The sequence below is a fragment of the Quercus lobata genome, chromosome 1 (assembly GCF_001633185.2).
Source record: "Quercus lobata isolate SW786 chromosome 1, ValleyOak3.0 Primary Assembly, whole genome shotgun sequence".
Taxonomy (NCBI): Eukaryota; Viridiplantae; Streptophyta; class Magnoliopsida; order Fagales; family Fagaceae; genus Quercus; species Quercus lobata.
This window is the reverse complement of record NC_044904.1, coordinates 13,188,508-13,214,369: the sequence shown is the minus strand read 5'-3', so window position 1 is coordinate 13,214,369 and position 25,862 is coordinate 13,188,508. Positions and strand designations below refer to the sequence as shown.

The following is a 25,862-nucleotide window of genomic DNA, read 5'->3' as shown; positions in this document are numbered from 1 at the left end:
TGTTAAACAATTTATCTCCACGTGGGTTGGTCCAATAACAATTTAGAATCACAAAAGCCTTTCTCAATTGCAACATTTTTAGCCTCTAAAGTTTGTATTAAAATGAAAGTATTAGTGATAATTTGAATGAAATCTTAATTGTTTCATTTTGGTCCAAACTCAGGAGATTAAATGTAACAATTAAGAGTTTGTGTACTATAAATTGTGATAGAGCCAAACCACAATGAGGTAAATTGCAAGGATTTTTTTTTTGGCAATTTAACACCAAAATACTAACAATTTCATTAGTTAACATTGTTTCCAAACTATTTAAGAAATTAACATCTCAAGTCACTCAGACTTGAGTTCACTATAGCAACTTAAGTCTCAGATACTCAAGTACTATCTGCTGGCAAAGCTCGGTGAAAATTTTTTCCACATGGAACTTAAGTCTTTTAGATTCGAGTTCCCTAAACAAAACCCGTAAAAAACACACTCTCATCTTCTCCCCAAAACCCAGCTCTCATCTTCTCTCAACAAATCTAGAAAACAAACACTCTCATCTTCTCTCAAGAAATCCAGAAAACAATAAAAAAAACCCCAATCCCACGCTCTCATCTTCTTTCAACAACAAACCCAAAAAACAACAACAAAACAAGAACCAAACCCCAATCCTAATCCCAATCCCAATCCCACGCTCTCATCTTCTATCAGGCAATTGCTTTCAAAGCAATCGACGGCGGTGGCGATGAGAAGGAAGAACGGAGTGTTGGTGTCCAACAGATAAAGTTGCAATTTCATAAATTACTTGCCCCAAGATGAGGCGATGGCAGTTGGGCTCTGCCCAAATGAAGCTGGATTGGATGCCTTCTTCTTTTTTCATCACTCCTTCAGCTCAGTTTGTACGCCTTACAGGCTCGATTTTTACATTGAACTCAGTGAGATGCTAGTTTCCTAAATAATTTCAGAAACCTGCTAACTAACAAAATTGTTCCTAAAATTGTGTTAAATGGCAAAAAAATCCTAAATTGTAATAATCCCAAAAGTACTTTATGTCATGAACTTTCAATTATCGATTTGTTGTTACGCTACTAAAGACAATGTGGTAGTGCTTATACTGCAGTTTTTTCAGTGGCTAACTAGTTCCCTTTTTGGAATCTGAACAATGCACAATAAGTAGGAAGAAAATATAGAACATTAATTGTCAAATCATTAACAGAAAACTCAAGTTAATAGGTAGATAGAGCTTTTGTTTATAAAGCATCCCTTGTAAACACATGCGACCACGTAGATGGAGCAACTATAAAAAATTCTATACATGCTATTACAGTTCTTCACTTCCATACGGAAGTGATTGCATTCTCACTTCTCAGGAACTTCTCTCAAACAACCGAGAGAACTTGATGGCACACAAGCGCTGCTTTGTTGTTTGCTCTTGAGTCTGATAATCCTCCGCTCCATCTGTACACAAATGTGTTGAGAGTAATTTAAATGTAGTAAAACACAAGATTGTTTGAAAACAAAATAAATAGGCTATTACCCTTTAGTTATACTATGATATTACCAGCATTTGGTACATATATATATATATATATATATATAGATATTAATTGCTGGTTCAAGCTGGACAATATACATTCTAGCTTGTTGAGTCATGGGGATAGCTTGGCTGGTAATCCATTGCACTTGATGGGAAACCATGACTAATCTTAAATCTTAAACCATCAATGCCTCCCAATGGGTGAACTTTTGAATAAGTGCCAACAGTATATATCATTTACATTGGTGCTTGATAATTCAAGCACACTAGTGAAGTTCAAAGGACTTAAAGAGAGATTTTTGGGGAATTTTCAAAATTAATTTGGTAATGATTCCAGAAGAATTAGCTAGCAAGCTATATACCATTGCAAGGCTCTAGGTCTCCAGTTTCCAAGGTATCAAACAGCGTGCAATTTGGAGTTTTCTATACGAAATTATGGCAATTTTGCTATAGACTGTTTGGGCTGATAGAAAGTACTCCAAAAATAGCCAAGTTTAAATTATTTTGCTTCTAATTATGCTTGATTAGTTCCCAATATGGTTTTTCCAATTCCTATGTCTTGTTAATGGGTCTTGTTAATTTTGTTATGAACATTTTCTCAAGTTCTTGATTTTTATTAATTAATTTTGTCTGGGGGATGTAAGTTGTTATTACCATGTTTAAAGGGTTGTTCTAAGCTCATCACATATGTAAATTGGAATCAGAAAGAGAATTTTATTTTCAATTAATCAGCCTTTACCTTGTGAGTAGAGGGATTTCTAGTTTAATTCTCACCCTTCTGTGGATTCCTATAGGTGTTGAGTTTCTTGCTCTATATCTCTTTGGCAATTTCTAATAGTGGTGAGCTTATCAATCCATTTTGAGTGTGTACCTTTATTCCCTCATTACTCCCTAAACCAATCTGGTATAAATTTGGGGTCATAGTTTTGGTTGTCATGGATGGCTGTTGTTGTCATGTTTTGGTGGGGTCTTTGATTATAAATATTTACTAAATCATAGTAAGGTGAAGTTTGTGAAATCCGCATCTTTATGGTGTAAAATCCAATAAAAGGAGATCATGAATGTAGAAGCTGTATTGTTTCTTGAGAAATGCCAAGAGGAAGTTTTTGCCAGACAACTACCAACAAGATACTTAGGTTCCACAATTTCTAGCAAAAAGGTATGTCTGTTGAAAAATATACCATAGAGTTTGATCATCTCATGATGAAGTCTAATATTAATGGTCTAAGGTAGAAGTTGGTAATGTTGTCCAACTCTAACCCTGTTGGACTTATAATAAAGTTATTAAGCAAGCACTAAAGGGGGAGGATCAACCTTTTTCTAATAAGTAAATGATAATTTTGTTAAATATAATTGATGAATCAACTTGCAGAACATTACAAGCTAAGATTTAGAGAATCTAAAAATCCAGAAAAAATACAATAGGGATGTTGCCTAATGCAATCACCCAATCAGACAAAGAGCATAACATAATCTGTTTAATTACATAATCGGGTGTTCTACACCATCAAAAGCCCTACTATTGCTTTCTTGTCAATAAGTCCACGAGTTATACAATGAACAGCCTTCCCAAATCTTTTCACTTCTATAATTAATGAATCTTCTTTGCTATGAAGATAACATTTGGATTATCATCTTTTGCATTACCCATGATACTCCAACTAAAGCAAACACCAAAGATCACAAACCTCTAAACATAGAACAATGAAGCATGAGATGCCCTACTGTCCCCCCACTCTGTCTACTCATGCAACACTGATCTAAAATCCCAATGTATCGTTTTTGTAAATTATCAACATCCTACCCAGTGTTGCTGTCCATCTGAAAAATGCCACTGTGCATGGCACTTGACTCCCCAAATATATCTCTAGCCATAGTACCTACTCCTATCAAACAATCCTGTGATAATCAAGCTACTACAAACATTGCTTTGAATCCTTATATGAGTGGTCTTGCACATGGGGTTTTACGAATAGTAGTTCCATTGTGTTGTTCATAGAGTCAATACCTTGTTGTATATAATTCTTTTTGATGTAGTTCTTCAGGCTATTTTGTGTTCTTTATACATGTAGTCTTTTTTTAATAATTTTTTTTATTACCTATCAAAATTATGAAAGGACCAAGCACATCTAAGTAAACTGCTACTTTGTATGGGACAAGATACAAAGACGAAATAGCTACACCGTGCGTACAATCTGAGAACTAACTTGATGATTTTTTTGATAAGTAAGAATACTTTTTAAGTTAAAGAGACTACTTCATGTACATATAATGAGCACAAAGAAGCCCAAAGAAAAGAACCCACTTGCTGATGTCTTTACTAAATCAGTATGTGGGATTCAATTAGAATCTATTTGTACCAAGTTGGGTTTATATGACATATATGCTCCGACTTGAGGGGGAATGTTAGAAACAAAGAGAATTGTATCCTTCTAGAAGGATAACATTGGTGAGATGTCCCTCCCATGTCCATCTGTCACAATCAGAATGGAGTAATGCTATAAACACAAATTATTTTACAACATTTTTACAAACTGCTGATATGGCTTTAACATTTTCCAAATAGTTATTGTAAGTAAAAATGTGATGTTAGTGATGAGCATATATTAGAACTAGTAAGAATTCGCTATATTAGCAGTTTGTAAAAATGTTGTAAAATAGTTTGTGTTTGTAGCATTACTCATCAGAATGTGCTTTATAATATTTTATAATCTCCCATATATATGGAATGAATTGGGAAAGGGCTGCTGGACTTAGAAATAGCCCATTTTCATTCACATTTTCCTTATTTGCATCTTCTATTTAACTAACACAGACAAACCAAGGTAGACATTGGTACAACCACGCGCACCCTTGTCCCTAAATTGAAAGCTATCCAATCCACATATGGACCCCTAAATAGTCTTGCCTCCCCAGTAGTCATATCTGCCACTTTCATCTTCTTGCCTCCCCTAAATAGTTGCCTCTCCATTTTGCAAGCAGTTCCTATATAACTACTTGCTTCCTCGGGTCATTCACACCCCTAACATTCCATGAAATAATTTTGAGTTGCATTAATGGTAATGTAACATCCTTATCGAAATCTGATTTTCTGACCTACCAACCATGTTTCCTGCAATTGAGGAAGCGAATTCTTTAAATTCCCTCATAGCAATGGCCTAGAAATCTTTGCTTCATCTAGTCTTTGCTACCACAGATTTTCTCAATATTTACAAATGGATGCGTTACTTGCTCCTTGAAGGATATTACATAAAGGAGGTGGAGGAAATTCTTGATAACCAAGCGGTTACAATAGGAGTATTCTTGAAATAGCTGGGAAGAAAACATCATCACTAGAAAAATTCCTAGAAACTTCCAGATCCTTATAGAAGAGTACCGCCCATTACAACCCAAAATATCATCTTTCTATTTCTCCAACGTCCTTAAAATCAGGTTTCCATAATTTTCTCTCCAAAGAAGACTTACAAAGGTCAAGGAAATAAAAACTTAAAATCATACATATGAAAGATCAAGAATAATAGTACAATGCCCTTTCCAATTAAACATTATCATGAGACTTTAGAAGATATAAATGAACATTGTGCAATACCTGAGCATAGGCCTCCAGCTTGTTTCGAGTGTGAGAAAATTCATTCTTTATCCAAATTAAGGCTCTGGAGAAACTGAAACAGAAAAATTTGCAATACAAAGGGGTCAGGGGATTAATAATTCATTTATGCAAGTATGAGACAAATTTAATTGAGAAATAAAAATAATCTTCTTAGTGTAAAAGGCAAGTTTTTAGTTACTGCAAAACTCAATGATACTGGCAGATTCATTCAAATGGAAGGAATTAAAAAACAACAGGAGGACAAACTTAGTGATTGAATGAATATAATCAGCTATGCCTTAATTTAAAATGTATACATTACAAGGAAAACATCGAATTATATATAATCTATAATATATGTAAAATTGAGTTTGACTTTTGGTTGACCTCATAAGATTGTGCCGCATTAGCTTTTGGGGCCTCACGATTTTACAGGTCATTATTTTATATATGTAAATATTTTAAAATTATATTTTATATTTAAACCCTCTATTAAAATCTTGGCATGTCATATTTTATTTGAAAGGTAAATATATAAGTTCCATATACAAACTCAATCATAATAAATGCCTATTAATAACTACCACAATTATCAAATTTCATATCTAGACAAAAAAAGTAAGAGAGAAAAATCATATTAAGTTAAGCTTTCCTTTGTGCATTTCACGGTTACCAACTAGCTAGTAGAAAAGTGAACAAAAAATCATTTTTGGAAAAATTGGTTACCCTCTAGTGTACATGTCAGAGCACATTACCAGCCTTTGTGCAGAGCTGGTATCTTTTCCCCTAAGAAAACGGAGCTCTAGGGATCAACCCAGAAGTGAGGGAGGGCTACCTCCTTCATGTAACATAAATACATATAAATATGTATATATGCATGCAAGTTTGTGAATATATATGCATATATGTCAAAACACTCTAACTTGCTATGTGCTTAAATTTTGACATGAAAGCAAGAAAAAGAGAGGTTTGGTTGGGTAACTCATAACCTAATTAGTGTGACATGCACAAGTGTGTGAAGTATTAGAGTACCTGACATTACCAATTAAGAAGGCCCAGTTTAAAAATAAAAATAAAAATCAATTGCAATAATTTATAACAAGGATTACAAACTCAATTACAATACATTCAGTCCTGAAGTTGAACAAGAAAAGAGACTTGATAGAGCAGTTTATGATGGAAATTAGAGAAAATAAATTACTCAAAAAATGTGATTAAAGAAATCTAAAACATCAAACAACCCCTAGCAATTTGTTTGGATGGATGATTATTAATTTTTTGGAATAGATGGAAAAAGGGATAAGCCCATGAACACCACAAGCATACAACAAAAACCACATTGCAAAGGGAAAACATTCGAAAAGGGAAAGGAAAAACGGTAATCACAACTACAAGGACTTCAGGAACTCCCCAAAGTAGTCACATTTAAGTAAACTTTACACAAAAAGGAGGATGAAACCCTCATTTGATATCCTTCTATGACGCTTCTTCCAATTGGTTACTGGTTAAACTACTTCATACTATTAACATTTTCAAGAGCAATAGTGACAGTGATTGGACCCACTGGTCCCATTAGGATTCAAAATTTGATATACTAGGGGTCAAATTTTGAATTTTACTACGATCCTGGTATATTGTATTTGAAAAAGCTAGGTTAATGCCAGTATATCTTATATTCAAAATTTGTTAGTAACTTCTCTATGAGCAAAATGGATCTTAATTGCTTCTTCTCAATATGTCATCATTCATATTTAGGCAGTGTGAATAACAGAAATCCTTACTTTTCCTTGTTCATCTGATCACAAGACTTTATGAGATCAGCACATGCAAGTTTCACATGCTTGGCACCAATGCTGTAACACCAAATAAAAAAGTAAGATCCAGTTTGCAATCACCAAGAGATGGAAGGAGAAAATAATCTTCTACGTATCCCTTGAAGCAAACATAAATAATTTTGGGAAAACAAGTCTATAATTAAAACTTCCTTAACAAAATGACATAAGAATTAAACCATTCACTCCAAGTATCATGTTGAAAAGCAGATAGTATTGATCATAAGAACAAGAGGAAAGTTATTCAATCTCATGATATCAATTTTAAAGGTTGCCATTGTTTCTAGATATAGCTTGAAACTTAGCATTATGTGATTCATATCTTAAATATTCAAACCACAATCATGTAGACGTGTTATATTCAGTGCAGGTAATGGTAGTCTACATTTTGTGAGATCCCATTATATTAGATTGACCATTACAAGTAGTGCTGAAAATTCTAGTACTCAATGTTGTTGATGTCATAAACATGAATCAGGAAGTTCAGCTTCTGATATTTAACCTTCGACCAAATCACAACATGTGTCAGGGGTAAGCCGGGTGGGATGATTTCCTTCTGACTCTACATACACTCAGGTATACATCAAGGATGGTACATACCAATGTGTCAATCACATTCTTCCCAAAACTCCAAAGATAAAGGGTGCATCTGAGTATCAAAGTGTGCAACTATAATTGATTCCTCTCTTTGGGAAAAATGAAGATACGGCGCAGTGTATCATCTGTAACAAGGAATATTCATTATTCACTTCTACACCAGTATCCACGTATATAAAAGATTGGTGAGATTTGGGGGACAGTTCCTCTTTGCATCATGTGGAAAATTTGGTGCGAGAGGAATAATCATACTTTCAATGATAAAGAGCTGGCAGGGAACTCACTGAAAAGCTTTTTTTTATTTTTATTTTTTTACGTTCTTTATTTGACTGGCTGCTTGCTTTGGGAAATTTACACTCTGATGCATTCTTGAATTCATTGTTCTAAACTTTTTATGATGACAACTTGATGATAGGATTAATTCTTTTTTAGTTTCAATGTATTAATTCTTTTTTGTTTGAATACAATTTTTTATTGCCTAACAAAAAGTTACAGCAATTTCCAGTAATAATAGGAAAAAGGAGCTAATAAATTACATTTTCTATTCCATGTTCTATAAAAGTTTCATAGTTTAGACTGCTGGGATGTAAGTGCTAGAAAAACAGTTTCATGAAACAGGTGGTAAGGACAGACAATGCTTTCTTACTTTTACTACAAAGGAGGAAAAACAAATCTTAGCATTCTATTAGAATGAAGAAAATTTGATGATAAACTCCAGTGCTATTAAAATCTCAATGTGTGTTCTTACTTGATGAGAAAAATGATCAAACTGCCTGGGCAGATCATGCAAAAACAAGGTTCCTTCATTAGCACCCATATTATATGGTAACTACTATTTGCAAATAAGCAATGTCAAGAAGAACAACATAACTAAGCAAGCAAAAACTATTACAAGAAGAAGAAAAAAAAAGTATAAAATACTAAATAATCTTTCAATACTAGAAAAGAAATGAGAAAAAATTATCCAAATCTATAGACATATATTCAGTGGGTTGGATTGTAAAGCGAAAGGAAAAAGGCCTGGCTGAAACGGAACCAGTTACTACTAAAAGTTGAGAAAGGCATGTGTTTAGTCTGCCATGCCCTTCACTAAGATAGATGTCAAGTCCCAAACCTTTGATCAAAGCCTCCTGCTCTTGAGTAAGGCAAGACATTTTATAAAAACCAGCTGTCCTTTACACAATGTTAGAAGCAGCTTTTAAATATACCCAAATAGATCTGAATTGCCTTTCAATAACAGCAGCCTGTGAACATGTTTACATTACGAACCTTGACAGAGTTTCTCCATTTACCAGACATAGGTGAATATCATTAAGGTAATGCAATTGATAAATTAATCTATCATGCTACCTCAAGCTTCTCTCATCTACTTTGTGAACCAGTTCAGACAGCTTTGAGAAATCAACATCAGGACAATCACTGCAGATATAAAAACATGAATGAGAAATAACCAAAAGTAAATATAGAACTAGAATCTGTAACTGGAACCATGTAAAATTAAATGAATATGGAGATACATTTTGCTTGTAAGTTCTGATAAGATTGTTTCAACATCAACAAAGTACTTATCAATCAGCTGCACAACATGCTCAGGTTCCTCCTCACTTTTCAAAGTATGAATCTGAGAAAACTGATCATTTACTATCCCCTGCAAGCAATGATACACATTATTAACTGTCTGAACGTTCTTTTCCAAACAAATGTTCAAGCCAGGATATGGAATCTCATTCAAAATTAAATCTAACTTGTATTAAAATGCAAAAGATGCAGGAACAGGTGAATTACTGCATTATCAGATTTTAGTATCCCAAACCTCAACTAGAATAAACATCCAAGAATTCAGAAGAATTCAATTATATTATGATCAAGCCATTACAAGTGAAAGAATATCAATTGGTGTTAATCCTCTAGAAGCCCCTAAAATCATTTCGATATACAAAAATCCTACAAAGTAGAGCAAAAGGACTGTTGGCAAAGAAGATAAAAAAGAACCAAATCAAAAACCAGATAAAAAGTTTTCTGTCACCTCGTCAAACAATGACTGAACATATCCTTGGAGCAGTCCTTTAAGAATAGACAAAGCCATCTCTATAGAACGTGGTGTCAGAAGCCCTAAGAAACTGAAACTAAAAGAAAAACTTTAACTGTTTAAGAAGGAAACATTCTGCATGAGATACACTTGCTTCAGTGTGAGGTTTGAAAGACTAAATTAATTGCAGATGAAAACAATCTGCGTCAGACTGCCATGAGATTAGCATGACTCTTTGTAGATATAACACCTAGAATTTGCAAATTAACATCTTTGCCATTCTCAATGACAAATGCCCTTCAAATCATCATTCTGTAATTACATTGTTCATATAGATAGATTAAGTGAGTTATAAAGATTTAGAATCATACAAACAATCATGGAATGATGCGTCAAGGATGAATAATGCCCATGGGGGCAACTTGATCGGGCCAGCAGCTCCCTTTGAATGATCCAAACTGTTGGACATGTATGATAATATGTAATCAACCATAAACCATTAAAGTGATTTAATGACAACCAGTAAATCAATAACTTTAGTTTTCTAATAATCAGACAACATATTACGACATGATAACAAACTGCTCTAGTGCAAAGCATAAAAATGGAATATTTTCACTTTTCTTGATAGGAAATGACACAATATATTAACCTTTCTCAAGATGGCTTCACCAATAAATAGCTGTGTGGCAAAAAATTATTGGGTGGCTTCATAACTGCAAATTACAGGTTTAGGTTCTAGAGGAACTAATTTGAATGACAATACCTTTAAAATTTTTTTGAAAGAATTTTGCTGTCAATCAATGCAATAAATGGTGAGAGTCAAAGTGAAAATATATTTGGTAGGTAATAGCACCTAAATTATATATTCTTTTAATTATGCCCATTCCCTCTTCTACTTGACATGGTAAGAGTTGGATAACATTACCATGTTTGTGAGCACAATAGAAATTGTTGACCCACTTCTTAAAAACTTACTCTTTTAGGATAAGTGGTAATTCATTATGGTAGAAATGCAAGGAGGTCTTGCATTTGAACCTCGTATAATCTCCATTTCTCCCATTTAAGTAATTTATAAAAAAAAAAAAAATTTAAAATTGGTAAGTACACATGCACCCATTGGATCCTAAACCCAAGACCTCACCGTCAATCCCATAATTATGAAAAGAGGAAGTATCATTTGAGTTAAAACTCATTGGCTACATTTAAGTTTGAAATTGCACATTTTGACCTCTACTTATGACAGGAGTCTTGGGCCCACATGTCAGGTTAGGTGTTAAAAGGGAAAAGAGAGAGAGAGATTTGAACCCATATTTAAATTTATACCTATTAATTTGCGCTTGTTTCAAAAAAGAAAAAAATTGCACTTGCTTTTATGACTATAAAGCTCATTGCCAAATATAAAGGGATTTGAACCCATAATTAAATTTATCAAATCAATTCGAACAACATGATTATTTACATTAATAAGAATAAGGTTTAAGAAAGTATGAAATTTATTTTTCATGTCTTTTGAACAAACAAATTTCAATATAATGTTCAACTATTTAGTTGCATAAATACAATATAATTGTCTGTCACTTTCATTAATAGCGATAACAGAACTAGATTCCTTATTGGCCCACAATGGTTTAAGTAACCTTTTTTTTTTGTTTTTTTTTAGAAAGTGGTTTAAGTAACTTCTTTATTGAGAAATCTCTTTTTAAGAAATTTATGCACTGCTTATGTGACAGGATAGGATTTCAAATGACAGGTTTTCTTAGATTAGGTTTTATTTACTTGCTAGTTGCTTTGATAGAGTTGTTATCAAATAAGGAAAGTTTTTAAATTGCAGCTTTATAAATAATTATTTTTAAAAAAAAGATAAATTTATTTGCAAGTGAGACATGCACTTAGTGAGTCCTAAACCCATCACCTCACCCTCCATCCCGTTATTGTGGGAGGAGGAAGTGTCATTTGAGGCAGAGCTCGTCGGCAAAAGGTAATAAAAAATGACAGATTTGGGGTTAAAGTATTTGTGCTTGTCTAAGAGAAGGCTTTTCATTAGAGTTATGTCAAATATGTTTGCATAATCTTGCCCTACTATGTAGCTCTACACCTCTACTTTTTTTCTTTTGGCTGAACAACATACTTTATTCCAAAAAAAAAGAGTCAGAGAATGCCCACTGGCAAGAAAGTGGGCCGATACAAGCTCTATGCCTCTACTTGCAGCAACACATTACACAGGATAAGGATCACCTCTTCTAGCATCATTGGCATCACTCTGGTATTAGAAGTACAGTCTTAATTTTAAGGAGTAAATGGAATTCAAAGTAAAGGAAAAAAGCTTTGGTACATAAACACTTGGAATACTTTTGCTCCAGGGTTCAGTTTGTGAGAAAGCTGCTCAGAAACTTTTCTATTTTTCATAAGAACAAGAGAAATTTTAAATTTCAACTATTCAAAAACAAAAAGAATTTATAGAATCTATAGAGATGACATTGCATTCATAACTCACAGGAAAAGCGCTTCCAAGCTCCAATGATTAAGTAAGATCTAGTTGTACATTTTAGCCACCCAAATCTGTACTCACTGCTCAAACTGAGGCCTCTTGCATGACAGGGCAAATACCGCATTGTGATTATCAACAATGGAAGCTGCAAGAATACAAGGGCGTTGAGTGAAGATCTCATACTAAACTGCTGAAAGAATCACATCTCACACCATAATGGATTATTTAACTTGAAGAAGATTTAACAACAATGCATTTTTAGTTTTTTCACAAGCCTGAAAAAGAAAAAAAATTTACAAAATATTATTGATGTAAAAGCTTACCCTATCAAAATAGATTATCTATTCTGACATAAGATTTAATATGATGATGAACATTACAATTTCTCAAAAATGATGAATTTTCTTTTATTCTTTTCTTGGTCAAATTATAATGTGATAAACTAATTTTATTTTTCCTTTTAAAGATAAGTCACAGTTCCCCTAGCAAAAAGAAAAGACCACATAGGAAAGTCAAAAGTAAGTTATCTTATCATGGCACCAGTATGAATATTATTTACTGTGAACACCATTTATTGTTGTGCACAAATAAGATGTGTTGCACCATAACTAGTCCATCAAAGGTATACATGAGCAAAGTACTAAACAAGAATAAAACAGTACTTATAAAATTTATAAAATCTAATTCATGTCGATTAAAGTATCCCAGAGAACACTTGGAGACTAGGAAATCAACTAACTCAAGCTGAAAATACAAACAAGAATATATCTGATGAAAAGAATAATTTAACCTGATCACGCTTTATAGCTAAATTATTAAATTCATTGGCGATGATAAAACAGTTTAATCTGTAAAGGAGAAAAAGAAACTCTATAGAAAGAAATTGAAAGAGAGAGTGACAGACAGTAAGGCATGTGCACAGAATGGATGAGCAGTGGAAATGACAACTGTTGTCTTTATGCATTTTTCCTGTTTCTCTCTACCATATTTTCCATTTCTATCTGCATTTACTTGTTTTGCTTCTTTACTCTTTCCTTTCAGAGTTGCTTTTGATTTTGTTCACACCCTACTGAACGATTTCTTATCAAAATGTCTTATCTAGAGTCCTTCACCCTTACATATCATAACCAGAACCAATTAAAAATGGTAATGAATCTAGCAATGAATAATTTAAGAGACAAATGGCATTTTTAAAAGAAGCATTTCCAAATTGAACCCTAAAAGAAAATTGGAACAGAAACGGATGAAGAGTGATGTCACAGAGGTAGCAGAATTGGTGCTAGGGATTTGCTCCCAATGCCAACTCCTATAGGACAAAAGAGTGATGTCACAGAGGTAACTGAATGCAATCCAGAGAGAGGCAATTAAGACCTACCAAATCTAACAGAACCTTAAATGAAAAGGAAAAGATTCTCTCACACAAAACTATTACTGAAATATTTCCTGTAAAAGATTATGAGTTTTGTCTTTTAATAAGATAAACAAAAAGGGCATTGTGTGAGGAAAAAAATAATGAGCTACAATATTAAATTAGTTCGCAGCATTCTTCCATTCCTTAAGGTCCTAATCCCTAGTTCAGTTAGGATATGATCCAAGGCTGTAGAGACAACCAAAGATTTGACTCAGTTAGCATATAGTGCTTTACCACCGTGCAAGTACACTATCGGCAGAATGAAAAACCTTAGGTCATAGACACTTCGGTATTAAGTAGAAATGCATGCTTTGTAATAAGACAGAAATTTTTTATTATGATTTAGATTTAACCTATGGATGCATTTGGTTAATTTGAGAATGTTGGAATGTGGGGAGAGAAAACCTACCAACTTTTTAGAAATGTGACAGTTTGAGCACATTTGGATTGTGTAAAAATTACACTTCCCTGTGAGAGTACAAGGTTATCAAGTTCTTTTCTTCAACAACAAAGCTTATTTAAAAAGAAAGGAAGTGGCCAAAGCCCCTACATTGGTTGAGGAAGGGACCCAACTGATGCAATAGATATTTTTTTAATTTAATTTTTGAAGTCAATTGTATTTTATCTTTTATTTTTTTTTTTTGATAAGGAAGAAAGCTTTTATTAGAAATAAAGAAATTACATAGCATCCTTTGTACACAAGCAGTCTACTCGGACTCGGACAGCTACAAAAGCATCACCTAAGAACAAGCATCTAAAAACTCAACTAGATTAGAACAAGAATGACATTTCCAAATAGCCATCCAACCAAGGTGTGCAGCAGGATAAACTTTAGGTCCAGCAAAGAGCGCTCAACTGCCTAAAAAATGTGACTATTCTGTGCTCTCCAAATGGTGCACATGATGCACAAATGAGCTGCATTTCATACAACAGCACTCTGGTGTCTACCAGAAGGCCCCTTCCAGTGAGAGCCAGCATGTCTACCACCCTCCTAGGCTTGGTCCAATGGAGATGCAAAAGACAAAAACACCAAGGACCAAAGCTGGAAAGATTATAGTTTTTGTAATTCAATAAATGGAATTTCTCAAGTCAATTAGAATTAGAATTAGGGTTTTCCTATGTCAATTAGAATTAGGGTTAGTTTTATTAGTCTATATAAGCACAGTATTATTCTCCTATGGAGAAGATAACGGTTTGATTGATGAATAGAACTTCTCTTGGAATTTATCCAATGGTCTGTTGTTGACACTAGCCAACCGTAGGGTGCCAATTCCTAGAGGTTTTGTTCCTCTTGCTTGGTGTTGACTCCTAGGTTATCTGTTCTTTTTTTGTTTTGTTTTGTTTTGTTCTTCAATTTTATTGCTGCATCGTTTTGGCCATCTTTCGTCAGCAAGGGTCAATGTCTAAGGCTAAGAACTTCTAGAAGGTCAAGAAAAGAAAGTGAAACATCTTCTTAGATCAACTCTTCTTCCCTCTCTCTCTCTCTCTCCCTCTCTCATCATTAGATCATATCAACAATATTCGACCATGGAATTAAGTATTAAAGAAACCTCTAAACTCTAATTTCTTCATCTTCAACTAATTAGAATAACATCAATAAATATTTCCTACAAGTCATACTTTTCTTCAATTTTTATTAATTTTGTACCCTAATTAATAGCAGCATCAAGGGAATGCATAAACTCAAATTTTTTCAAGGACCAGTGATCCATAAATTCATCATGAAAACAAGCAACATCTTGCTCACCCTAGCAGATACTAGCTTAAGTAAAAATCAATATTCACCATATCTGCATAGCAAGGAAATCAAAGGCAGAAAACTTTCTGAAATTAGAAAGTGAACAACTTTTTGAGCATTTATTGCTTCATGTGCCTGCACCAAACTTAAATGTGGAATCTCCAAAATAAGGCATTTAGAGTAAATAAGAAGTTTAATTTGCACTTAGCAAGTTTATCTGTAGCTAGAGATAACAAAACTTTCTGTGACTATGACTCTATGCGGTTCACAACTAACTTGAGAAACACCTGACAAGTATTGGGGGTACAAAAATATATTGCTGGTCCGTTAAATTTCTATTTCTTTCCCACTAAATTTAATTGATTTCCTTGCTTACCCACCATTTATTGAATGCACAACTAATTAGTTAGCATATTTAACAGTCATATAAAGCCAAAATCTACTGCTTGGCAACATCACTAACAAAGTTAGTGCCTGATTTTCCACAAACATTTCATGTTCTATGATTTTAAGGGAATTCTAGAATAACAGCTTTCAGTGTTTTAAATAAAATCCCCATGAACTTAGCACTTTTGGGAACAACACCATTCACATAAGCAAGTCATTAGTTGGTTCAACTAGATATGATATGAAGTTAACATAAAGATACAAATAGACCATATATAACAAAGCTGATCTATCTACCACATTCTCCTGTTTCGAACCTCACATGTCAGATTTTCAATCAGATATTATTTAGCTGGAGAGATCATATAGGACCCATCTAGTGACATGTTTCAGCTTCCTTTCAATGTCCATTCTCAAGGTCAATGATCTTTCTCTCCATCTGCAGTTGAAGTTGGCCCAGAGAAGAAAATAATTAGAAAATGCAAGCACTTGAAAAGGTTCTTACTCTTAAAATGTGTTCAATCAGTTTTCAGGCCAAAGGGAAAAAAAGGGAGAAGCTTTGAGGACAAATTTTATTGAGAAACATAAACATTGAGATTCAATCATTACTGAACATATATACTTAATTCCACCATCAACAGCATTTAATTAATGTCTTCAATCTTTTGCTTCACAATCAACTTAGAATAACTGCAACACTAGGTCTCTCTCTCTACTCACCTAGACTTTGTTTGTCCCAAATTCTCTTTTCTTTTGTTTGTTCCCCAAAATACTACCCTTTTGTCCACAAACCATTTATAAACAAAAAAAACTTCTCTGCACATGCATGTGTGTCTTGATTGCTGGTTGGGAGGAGGGCACAGGACATGCTAGTTGTCAGTATAAAATAAGTAAAATTCAGATTAAGAGAATGCATGAATTAAGGTTTATGATTCAAGCACTTCACACTTCAGAAAATAAATTACTAATTTCTAACACAATTACTCATCAACACATATGGATGTCTAGAAATTATGCAAGAGTATTTTGCAGATATGCATAAGGGAAGGGAACCATAGACAGCAAATTTCACCTACATACTATAATCAGAACCAGCTCAAGGTCAAAGTTGCTAAACATCACTCTGCCACTGTCTACAACAGCACAATAAAGCAATTAATCACAATAATCACATAGCCATTGATTGTATTAACCAAGATTCTTTGGTAACCTGAAATGAAATTTATAACCCATGTCTTAGATGAGCTCTGTTAATATCCAAAAGAAATTTAAATACCAACACCATTCTCAAATGTCAGAAGGGTTATACTTCCATCTAGTTTCTACTAACTTTTCTACATGAAAGTAAAAAAATAAATAAATTACAAAGACCATGTTGTATTTTGATTAAAAAAAAAAAGCACAAGAAGGTAGAATGTGCTATTTATTCCCAGAAGAACTAGAGAGAATGATTATTAGAAGTATAAAAATTAAACTATTCACCACCATACCTGAACAACAGTCTCAAATTTTCTTTTCAGTTGGGAGAATTCATTCTTAGTCCAATACAGAGTCTTGGAGCAACTGAAATATCACAATTTAAACAAAAATAGATGCACATTAACAATCCACATACGTAGATAGAAACATACATTTTAAATAATAAAAAAAGACACACACGCACAATAATAATCATAAAGAAAAAAGTACCGTAAAAAAGAGAAAATATCTTAAGTTTGATAGAGACAAAATAAAAGTTAATTGCGGAATATAAAGAAAAATGGAACAAAGAGAGCATGTTTACATGCTTTAATGGTGGACATGTATGGTAATGAAATTAAATATCCACAGACAATTTTTTTATAAGCCCACCAATGCAATGATCAATTCATAATAAAGTGACGAAATTCAATAATAGAGGCATCAAAGAATTTTTAAACATTTGCATTAAAATGTCAACTTATTGCTAACATATCACAATAAAGTCACATCAGCATTGTTCTCAATATATTTGACATATTGATAGTATAATACTTTGCCTATCAAAAGGTACTGTTAATAAACCCACGGGTACTAAAACCATTAAAAGAACCCTCAATAACACATGGAGATATTTTTCAAGGACATTAATCACTAGATCATGTAATTTTCTTTTTATTTTTAGAAGCAACCAAATACAGAAATCAAAACTTTTTTATTTTTATTTTGGATTAGTAGAATGTTTTTTAAAAAATATTCACAAAACGGGGGGTGGTACTCCATTACGTGCCTAGGTGGGACTTAGTAGGCATACAAAATGCCAGAAAATAAAAAAGACAAAACTAATTACTGAAATTAAAAAAATCCAGAAACAATAAAATAGTAAAAAAGGAAAAACAGCTAATTGCTGCCATCCACTTGTAAAGCAACTCAAAAGCATCAACTCTAGCAGAGAAAGCTCTTCAGCACCAAATGTCTAAAGAATACGTTTTCTCCAATGCACCACTTACCATAGTACATATCATGCAAGGCACCTTTCTTCAACACTAATAAAGTTTTAGTAATTGAAGATAATATTTGGACACCTTTTGGCAGTAACAACTTGTGTACTTTCTACACATGATATACCTGCCGTGAACTGTAATTATATGATGCCATTATCTTATAATGTGTATAAATACGGATTGTATTTACTTCCCAAACTTGTGTTATATGAATTAATATACTAAGACAAACTTGACTGACATTTACGAATATATTTATTGTTAATTAATAAGAAAAAGTACATCAATGTATAAGCCAATCATTTTGAGGATTTTTTAACCTTCCGACTTATCAAAAAAAGATGAAATCTTAACCTTCCAAAAAATTGTTAAAAATGTTTTTTTGGACTAGAAAGGGGAGTCTATGAATAGGTCATGAAGATTGATAACCTATTGGAAGAAAATATTATTACTAGACACATAACTAAATTGAGAATCTACCATTTGGTGACTTTTGTTTTTTAAGCAATTATGCCATAGCTTAAATCGTCGATTTGATTTCAATTTCAAGAGATCTCAGAACTGGAACTGATGACAAGATACTCGTTTGTGCTCAAAAGCCAAAGCTCTCCATATATTTCTCATCCACTTTGTCCTTGATGCCTTCAATTGCAAGGACAACTGAAGTGTTATGCACTAGTATGGATATCTACCAAATTGATTCATTAAAGACAGCTAACCAGAACTCAGGACATCATTTTTTGTAAGAGCATTTTCACTACTTGAGTCAACTGCTTAAACAACTCATCCATTAAGCATGAGTTACCTTAGTCAATTATCCATATTTGGTAGAACCCATTCAACCCCAGTAAAGAGGGAAAAACAGGAGGTTGAGAAACACACACAAATATGTTAAAAAGAGAAGTTGGAATATAGAAGCCTTTCCAATCATCTATCAATCATAAGAGTGACAAGAAATTTGATCAATCAACACCGGATACAAAACAAGTCCCACAAAATGCAGAGAAGAAAAATTAAACTCTAATATCATAGACCAAAACTAATAGATATAAGTCATTGGTTATTCAAATAATACTCTAATGCATAAAATTAGATGGGTTGAGTTCAAGTTATACCCAATGTAACTTTTGTTAATGTTACATCACTCAATAACTTTTTATTGGATGAGTTTTTGACAAATCCATTGGATTACTTGGCCACTTTATCTTGTCGATACCTGCAAAAGATCAGGATTATGATATATCAATAACTATTTCATCTTTTTATTTATTTATTTATTTATTTATTTTTTGTGTGGAAAATTACACACACACACCCGATGGATCTTGAACACATGATTTCACCCTCCACCAAGCTTACATGAGGAGGGGGTGTCAGTGGAGTTAGAGCTCATTGGCATTCCATCTTTAAAATATTTAATTTTGTATTTTAATATTATACAAAAAAATGAGTTTAGTGATTTAAAAAATGTGTTTGTGTGCACAATAATAAATACCACAATACATTTATGCAAAATTTGATAATTTTTTAAGAAAACAAGTAGAGAAGCAAATAAAACCCTAGACTTTGTGCAGTCTAAATAATATCTACACCAATGACTCATTTAGTTAATTCTGATACTAAGGCTTAAATTGTGTGTGTGTACATATATACATATATATATATGTGTGTGTGTGTATATATATATATATATTTATGTATGTATGTATTAAGTAATAAGGAAATTTATTAATAAAAGGAAAGCTCAAAGGCATAACTACAAAATAATCATTCATAAATGTAGCAAAATTCTTTAGAAATCCTTGAAAGGGAAAAAAAATGTACAAGACCTACAGCATGAAGATAAAAGTTCTACAAGATATACTGAACTTGTTGATTGACAGTATTTTCAGGGACAAAATAATCATTTAGTCATGAACATGTATATGACTTTCTTAAGCTAGAGGATATAGACATAATAGACAGCTAAGTCCAAAAAAATACAAAAAAGAGAGAGAAAGAAAGTGCTTTCTTACTAATCCTTATCATTCTCCTCACAAGCATGAAGGAGTTCAACACATGCATGCTTGACATGCGCTGCACCAACACTGTACCAAGAAGGAAAGGAACATATAATTGTATTGTTGAGACAATCATGGAAAGAAGAAAAATTATAAAATTAGATAACTAGATGCATTCTCAGTCCATGTGATTAATGCTGCGACTAAATAATGACTCATTCATATTCATAGTGTTTTCAGGTAGAATGGAAAGGGTAGAAGTGCCAAAACTAAATAGGACACAATCATCTGAACCCTAGACCACACACACACACACACTACCCCTTAAAGAGGGTACATCCTCTAGAACAGTCATTACATGAGATGAAAGCTGTAGTGACAAAACTCAAACTCAAAAAGAAAGGGGAAAAACTTCTCCTTGGGGTTGGGCAATTATAGTAAAAAAAAAAGACTCAAACATTCATATTCATAGTGTTTTCAGGTAGAATGGAAAGGGTAGTACTGCCAAAACTTAATAGGACACAATCATCTGAACCCTAGACCACACACACTACCCCTTAAAGAGGGTACATCCTTTAGAACAGTCATTTACATGAGATGAAAGCTGTAGCGACAAAAGTCAAACTCATAAAGAAAGGGGAAAAACTTCTCCTTGGGGTTGGGCAATTACAGTAAAAAAAAAAAAAAATGAAACAGCAACTCATTTTCATAATTAGAAATGCAGACTTTCTGACAACCCCACACCCCCCCCCCCCAAAAAAAAAAAAAAAAAACACATTACACTTAAGTTAGACATATTAAAAGTCACCATATAATACAGACACAATTTGAAGATTTCTAGTGAAAGTGTTTATTATTCCAAAAAATAAACACGTTTCTTTATTGTAACATAATATGAAATGTTACCTGTTTGATTGCTCAAATAATTCACGAGCGGAAACATTAACCTGATGAAAATCAACATTCTCTTGGTTGCTGCAGATAAGTATGGAAAATGGATTATAAATTCATAACCAACTTTATTTTACAAATGATAATCAAGTTATCAACTTCCAAACAAAACTTAAACTAGTTCATAATTACATGTGATCCGTCAACTGAGTGAACAAATTTTGTGCAGACATGCAGTAGCTGGTGACTGCTCTCACAGCATAATCTGGTTGATTAGTTTTCTTCATTTGTTGTATTTGCCAGAATTGGTCATTCACATATCCCTGAAAACAATTAAACATTTTCCAAAAACTTAGCATTTTCTTTCCAAACCACAATTTATAAACCATTTCAACTTATCAATAAAAAGTTATAAGATTTGAAAGAAACCAAAAACAATTTTTTCAATCTACTTATAAAAAAAAAATGTTATTTTCCCAAAAATCTTGTAATGAAAATATGAAATCATACAAATCAAGAGTGATAGTGGAAAATGTCACACAAATAAAAATCATTTTATCATGTCAGTTGTGTTTGGATTTGAGAAATTAAAATCAAGGGTTTCGAAGAACAATTATGAGTATATATTGTTTGATATAAATTTTACAAAAATGAGGGTTTAAATTTTGATATTATGATTTGAAATTACATTTTACACCTTATTATTGTTGGGAAAAATTCTATATAATTGTGAATAAATTTTAGCAAGCACAGCGAAAGCACAACCACACAAAAAACACAAAGATTCACGTGGAAACCCTTTCTTCTTGAAGGAAAAAACCACAGGACAAATTCCGAATAATTTCACTATATAAAATAGAGATTATAACACTTAGAGATACAACTTGAGTAAAAAAAACTCTCTTTTTCTTTTTACTCACTGCTCTCTTTCTCACTGTGTATTTTCTCTTACTCTCTCTATTTTTCTCTTCTCTCTTGCTTGCTCTCACTCACGCAGCTCTTCAAGACTGCACTAGTCCTCACCACACTCTTGGGACTTCACTTCTTTTCTTCCTCTGCCCAAATGGCCGAATGGCCTCTACCTTTATTTCTTCATCTATTCCTTCTTTTCTCCCTTTCACACTCTTCACATCAAGTCACATTAAATGCAAGCCACTTACTTTGACTTTGCTTCAACCAAAATCTCCTTTTTCAGCTCGCATTGGCCGAATGGCCTTGCTTGTTTCTTTTCGGCGAAAATGGGTAATTACCCATAAAAAACAAACTATTTAGTTAGTAGGATCCGTTTACAAACTATATATATTTTTAGCAACTCGAGTCTCAAAGACTCGATTTTGGCTCCTAAATCGAGCGTCTAAGGCTCGATTTTCATGGATTGTTCCTGTCTGATATGACACTTTTTCCACGTGGTGTCTACATGAAAATCGAGTTTCTAAGACTTGATTTACATTTAAAACAAAAACAAAAAAAACCACAAGGGCAGCAGGAAAACCACAACAACCCGTTCATCAGAGAAGAAAGGAAAAAAAAAAAAAAAAACCAGAGAAGAATGTGTTCATCAGAGAAGAAGTCGCGCACGGCCTGGGTCACCGGCCTGGATCTGTCTGTCATTTGATTTCCTCAATTCTTCTTCTTCTCTTTTTTTTTTTTTTTTTCTTTCTGCCTTTTTTTCCGCTGTTTCTGCATTTTGGGTCATTAATATTTTATTTTTGGGTTGGAAATCGAATCTCTAAGACTCGATTTCCATGTAGACGCCATCTGGATAAACTGCCACATCAGACAGGAACAACCCATGAAAATCGAGTCTTAAAGGGTCGATTTAGGGGCCCAAAATCGAGTCTTAGAGACTCGAGTTGCTAAAAATATATATAGTTTGTAAACGGACCCTATTAACTAAATAGTTTGTTTTTTATGGGTAATTACCCATTTTCGCCTTTCTTTTCTCTTTTCTTCAGCTCTGCCATAGCCGAATGACCATGCCTTTTACTTCTTTCTTTTCTTTCTTCCTTCAGCGTGTTGGACACGCCTAAGCCAACCAACCCAATTACTAATGCTGACTTTTGTACATGATGAAGAAAAGATAAGAAACATTAAAGACAAGCTCATTAAATGAGCATGTCTATTACAAGTGGGCTGAACTCATGGTGCAATGCACCCAACAATTATTTCAAATCCACGTATGAACAAAGCTCAAATCCAATCATAAATTTTATCAATAGGGAAAAAAAAGTTGACCTCCAGGGTTGGAGAAATCTCTTCCAATCTATTATGTAATGGATTAGACGAAATATTAAAGCTACATTTGTTTTGAAATAAAATATTTTCAGAAGACGTATTATCGCTCCGTTTGTTTGGAAGTAAAATATTTTATGGAACATTTTCAAGTGCCGGGATTCGATTACTGCAAACACCATTCTGATGACCGGTGCCGGATGTCTGGTCATTGGAGCCGCTGTTCCGACGACCAGTGCCGGATGTCCGGTCATCGGAGCTGCCATTCCGACGACCAATGTTAGAGATTCGGTCAGCGGGTGTTGGCGGTCCGGTTGTAGGAGACACCGTTCTGGCCACTAGTGTTGTAGTCTGATCACCGGATATACCACTGTAGCGGTGGCCACCGGAGCTACCGTTCCAGTTGCCGTTTCTGTTGCCTGTTTGCCGAACCTCCGGCACAATGACTCACTTTAGGGGGATGTTTGAAAAGTTTCACTTGACATACCAAATCCTTCAAAATATTTTACTGAATATTTTATATGTTGTAATTATTTCTCAAAAAAAAAAAAAAAAAAATACACATGAATCACAATCATATACATAATATCTATAATTTCACATTCAATGTTTCATTGTTCACATGTAAAAGAACAACGCTACCATAACAAAGTTCGTTTCAGGGCTTTTTTTAAAGTCTAGCACCTGAACAGTGCATCAAAGTAAATGCCCAGTATTCTCTCTAATAAACAGTAATTAAAAAAAAAATTATTTTATTATTTTTCGTTTTTAGTTTTCAGCAAAATAAACTGTATTTAAACACACACCTAGTGAGTTGGTGTTGTGAACTATAACAAAATTCATAACTTTTTTCACAACTTTCTACTAGTAAGTTGGGATTGTGAGTAGTGGAGGTGTGGATTTTGTTATGGACCCACCACTCACTTTTGGCAAAAAAAAATGGTTAACTTTGTTGTGATATTAACATTTCTAGATGCAAGATTAGTGATGTATACTAATGATGTATAATAAAGAGTCTGAAAATCAATACGCTTTTCAATTTGGAGGAAAATTCTTTTAAGAAAAAATTGGTCTTTTCATACTCTATTCAAGATATTTAAAATTAAAAAAAAGAAAAGAAAACGAAAGTCCTTCTCTTTAAATATCTCTATCAAAACGAAAAATACAGTAGCAGTAAAAGCATGTAACAAAGTCAGTGCTTTTTCCGAGAATGCATGTGTAAAAAAAGCAGGGATTTTTTTTTTTTGGTGGCTTCCAAATGTTTTAAAAACAAAGATTTCACATTTCAGAACCAAAATTCAAAATGAAAAACATGTTGAACAAAAGAGAAAAACGAAACAGTGAAATCTGATTAGCGGTTACCTCGTCATACATGTTCTGAATGAAGCCAAAGAGCAGAGCTTTCTGAATCTCCAAAGACATTTTTTTTTTCCTCACACACAAACAGAGAGTAGAGTGAAGGATTTTAGGCTAAGCAGTGAGAAGTGAGAATGGGGGTTTGGTTTTTATAGAATAGTTTTTGATTCTTTTTAAGAGGCTGAGATAGCTGTCTGTGACCCTGGTTCTGGTTCTTTTTGTCGTTTTGGTATGAAGAGGAGTAACGGGCGAGGGAAAAGCACTAGGGTCTTATTTACCCCTCTACGTTAAGAAATTAACCATGAGGGCACCATTTAAAAAAAAAAAAAAAAAATTCATAAGAAAAGCTTTTTATTTTATTTTATTTTTAATTTGAATTTCTTCTTGTTTATGGTTTTCTACTTGAGCACATTTTGTTAATGATTTTGAGTCAATTTTTAATATTAGTCTAAGTAAATTTTATTCTCAGTTACTCATTAATATAAAAAAATTCCACTTTAAACGTATATTAAATATGAAAATCATAAATGACCGTTATTACATTTTTGTGATTTCATTTTAGTCATGATTTCCCTACGATGAAATATGAATGTAAATTTGAGTTGTTAAATTAATTAATTCACTTACTTTTTGTTAGTTATTTGTTATTTTAAGTAAGTCGTTAGGATAGTTTGAAACTTTTGTATTTAAATGAAAATCGTAAAGCCGATCAAGTATTAACATTTTTTTGTTGTTTATTAACAATAAGTCAACAAATATTCACCGTTATAAATTGTCGGTTAATGCTATTATGTATGAAATCGAGGGAACAATTTGAAAATAGAAAAAGAATAATTTATATATATGTGCGTGCATGTGTTGAATTCAATCCCAATTTCCCAAAACAATTATACATTTCTCATACTACACACACACACCTATATACTAACTTTATCACACGCGCTTTGTGTATGCGATGAGACTTTTTTTGGGTTTAGTGTTATAATTTTCCATTTATATCAATTTGAGACATTTCTCTCTTCTATCCAATTAAACCACATGCATAGTGATTTTATTTTGGACATAGAAAATATATTCATTAAAATGAAAAAAAAGGTAGTGCAAACAGATTTGAAGAGAAAACAATTCAAATACCAACATAAATAAATAAATAAATCATTAAAAAGAAAAAAAGGGAGTACATTAAAAATCACAGTTTTTTAATTATTCAAAAATAAAGAAAAATAGATTAAAAAATAAAAACAAAAACCAAATTTTTTTTAAAAAAAGTGAGATTAGAATTTAGAAGAAAGGAAACTGAAAAAACAAAAAAAAAAAAGAAAAAGAAA

At 33.0% G+C, this 25,862-nt stretch overlaps 2 protein-coding genes across 6 annotated transcripts; both read right to left on the bottom strand.

Annotated features, from left to right (window-relative positions):
- Positions 1-1,152: 1,152 nt before the first annotated feature.
- LOC115979753 (histidine-containing phosphotransfer protein 5-like) lies at positions 1,153-12,327 on the bottom strand. 2 transcript variants are annotated; one of them, XM_031101819.1, is made up of 8 exons: positions 12,064-12,327; positions 9,938-10,024; positions 9,564-9,663; positions 9,055-9,185; positions 8,888-8,956; positions 6,890-6,961; positions 5,109-5,181; positions 1,153-1,440 (listed from the first exon to the last, which is right to left on the bottom strand). In XM_031101819.1, exons 3-8 carry the CDS (start codon positions 9,621-9,623, stop codon positions 1,342-1,344), a joined length of 504 nt encoding a protein of 167 aa, XP_030957679.1. In that variant the 5' UTR covers positions 9,624-9,663; positions 9,938-10,024; positions 12,064-12,327; the 3' UTR covers positions 1,153-1,341. The 2 variants fall into 2 exon arrangements, with proteins under 2 accessions (XP_030957679.1, XP_030957675.1); XM_031101815.1 differs by having other exon boundaries at positions 9,564-10,024.
- Positions 12,328-15,357: 3,030 nt separating this feature from the next.
- Positions 15,358-24,750, bottom strand: LOC115979730 (histidine-containing phosphotransfer protein 1-like). Of its 4 annotated transcripts, none has more exons than XM_031101794.1 (7): positions 24,541-24,750; positions 21,139-21,269; positions 20,962-21,030; positions 20,071-20,142; positions 17,084-17,156; positions 16,314-16,435; positions 15,358-16,032 (listed from the first exon to the last, which is right to left on the bottom strand). In XM_031101794.1, exons 1-7 carry the CDS (start codon positions 24,598-24,600, stop codon positions 15,942-15,944), a joined length of 618 nt encoding a protein of 205 aa, XP_030957654.1. In that variant the 5' UTR covers positions 24,601-24,750; the 3' UTR covers positions 15,358-15,941. The 4 variants fall into 4 exon arrangements, with proteins under 4 accessions (XP_030957654.1, XP_030957660.1, XP_030957669.1 ...); XM_031101809.1 differs by lacking the exon at positions 16,314-16,435 and adding an exon at positions 16,666-16,726 and having other exon boundaries at positions 15,959-16,032; positions 24,541-24,749; XM_031101806.1 differs by lacking the exon at positions 16,314-16,435 and adding an exon at positions 16,670-16,726 and having other exon boundaries at positions 15,970-16,032; positions 24,541-24,749.
- Between the last annotated feature and the right edge of the window lie 1,112 nt (positions 24,751-25,862).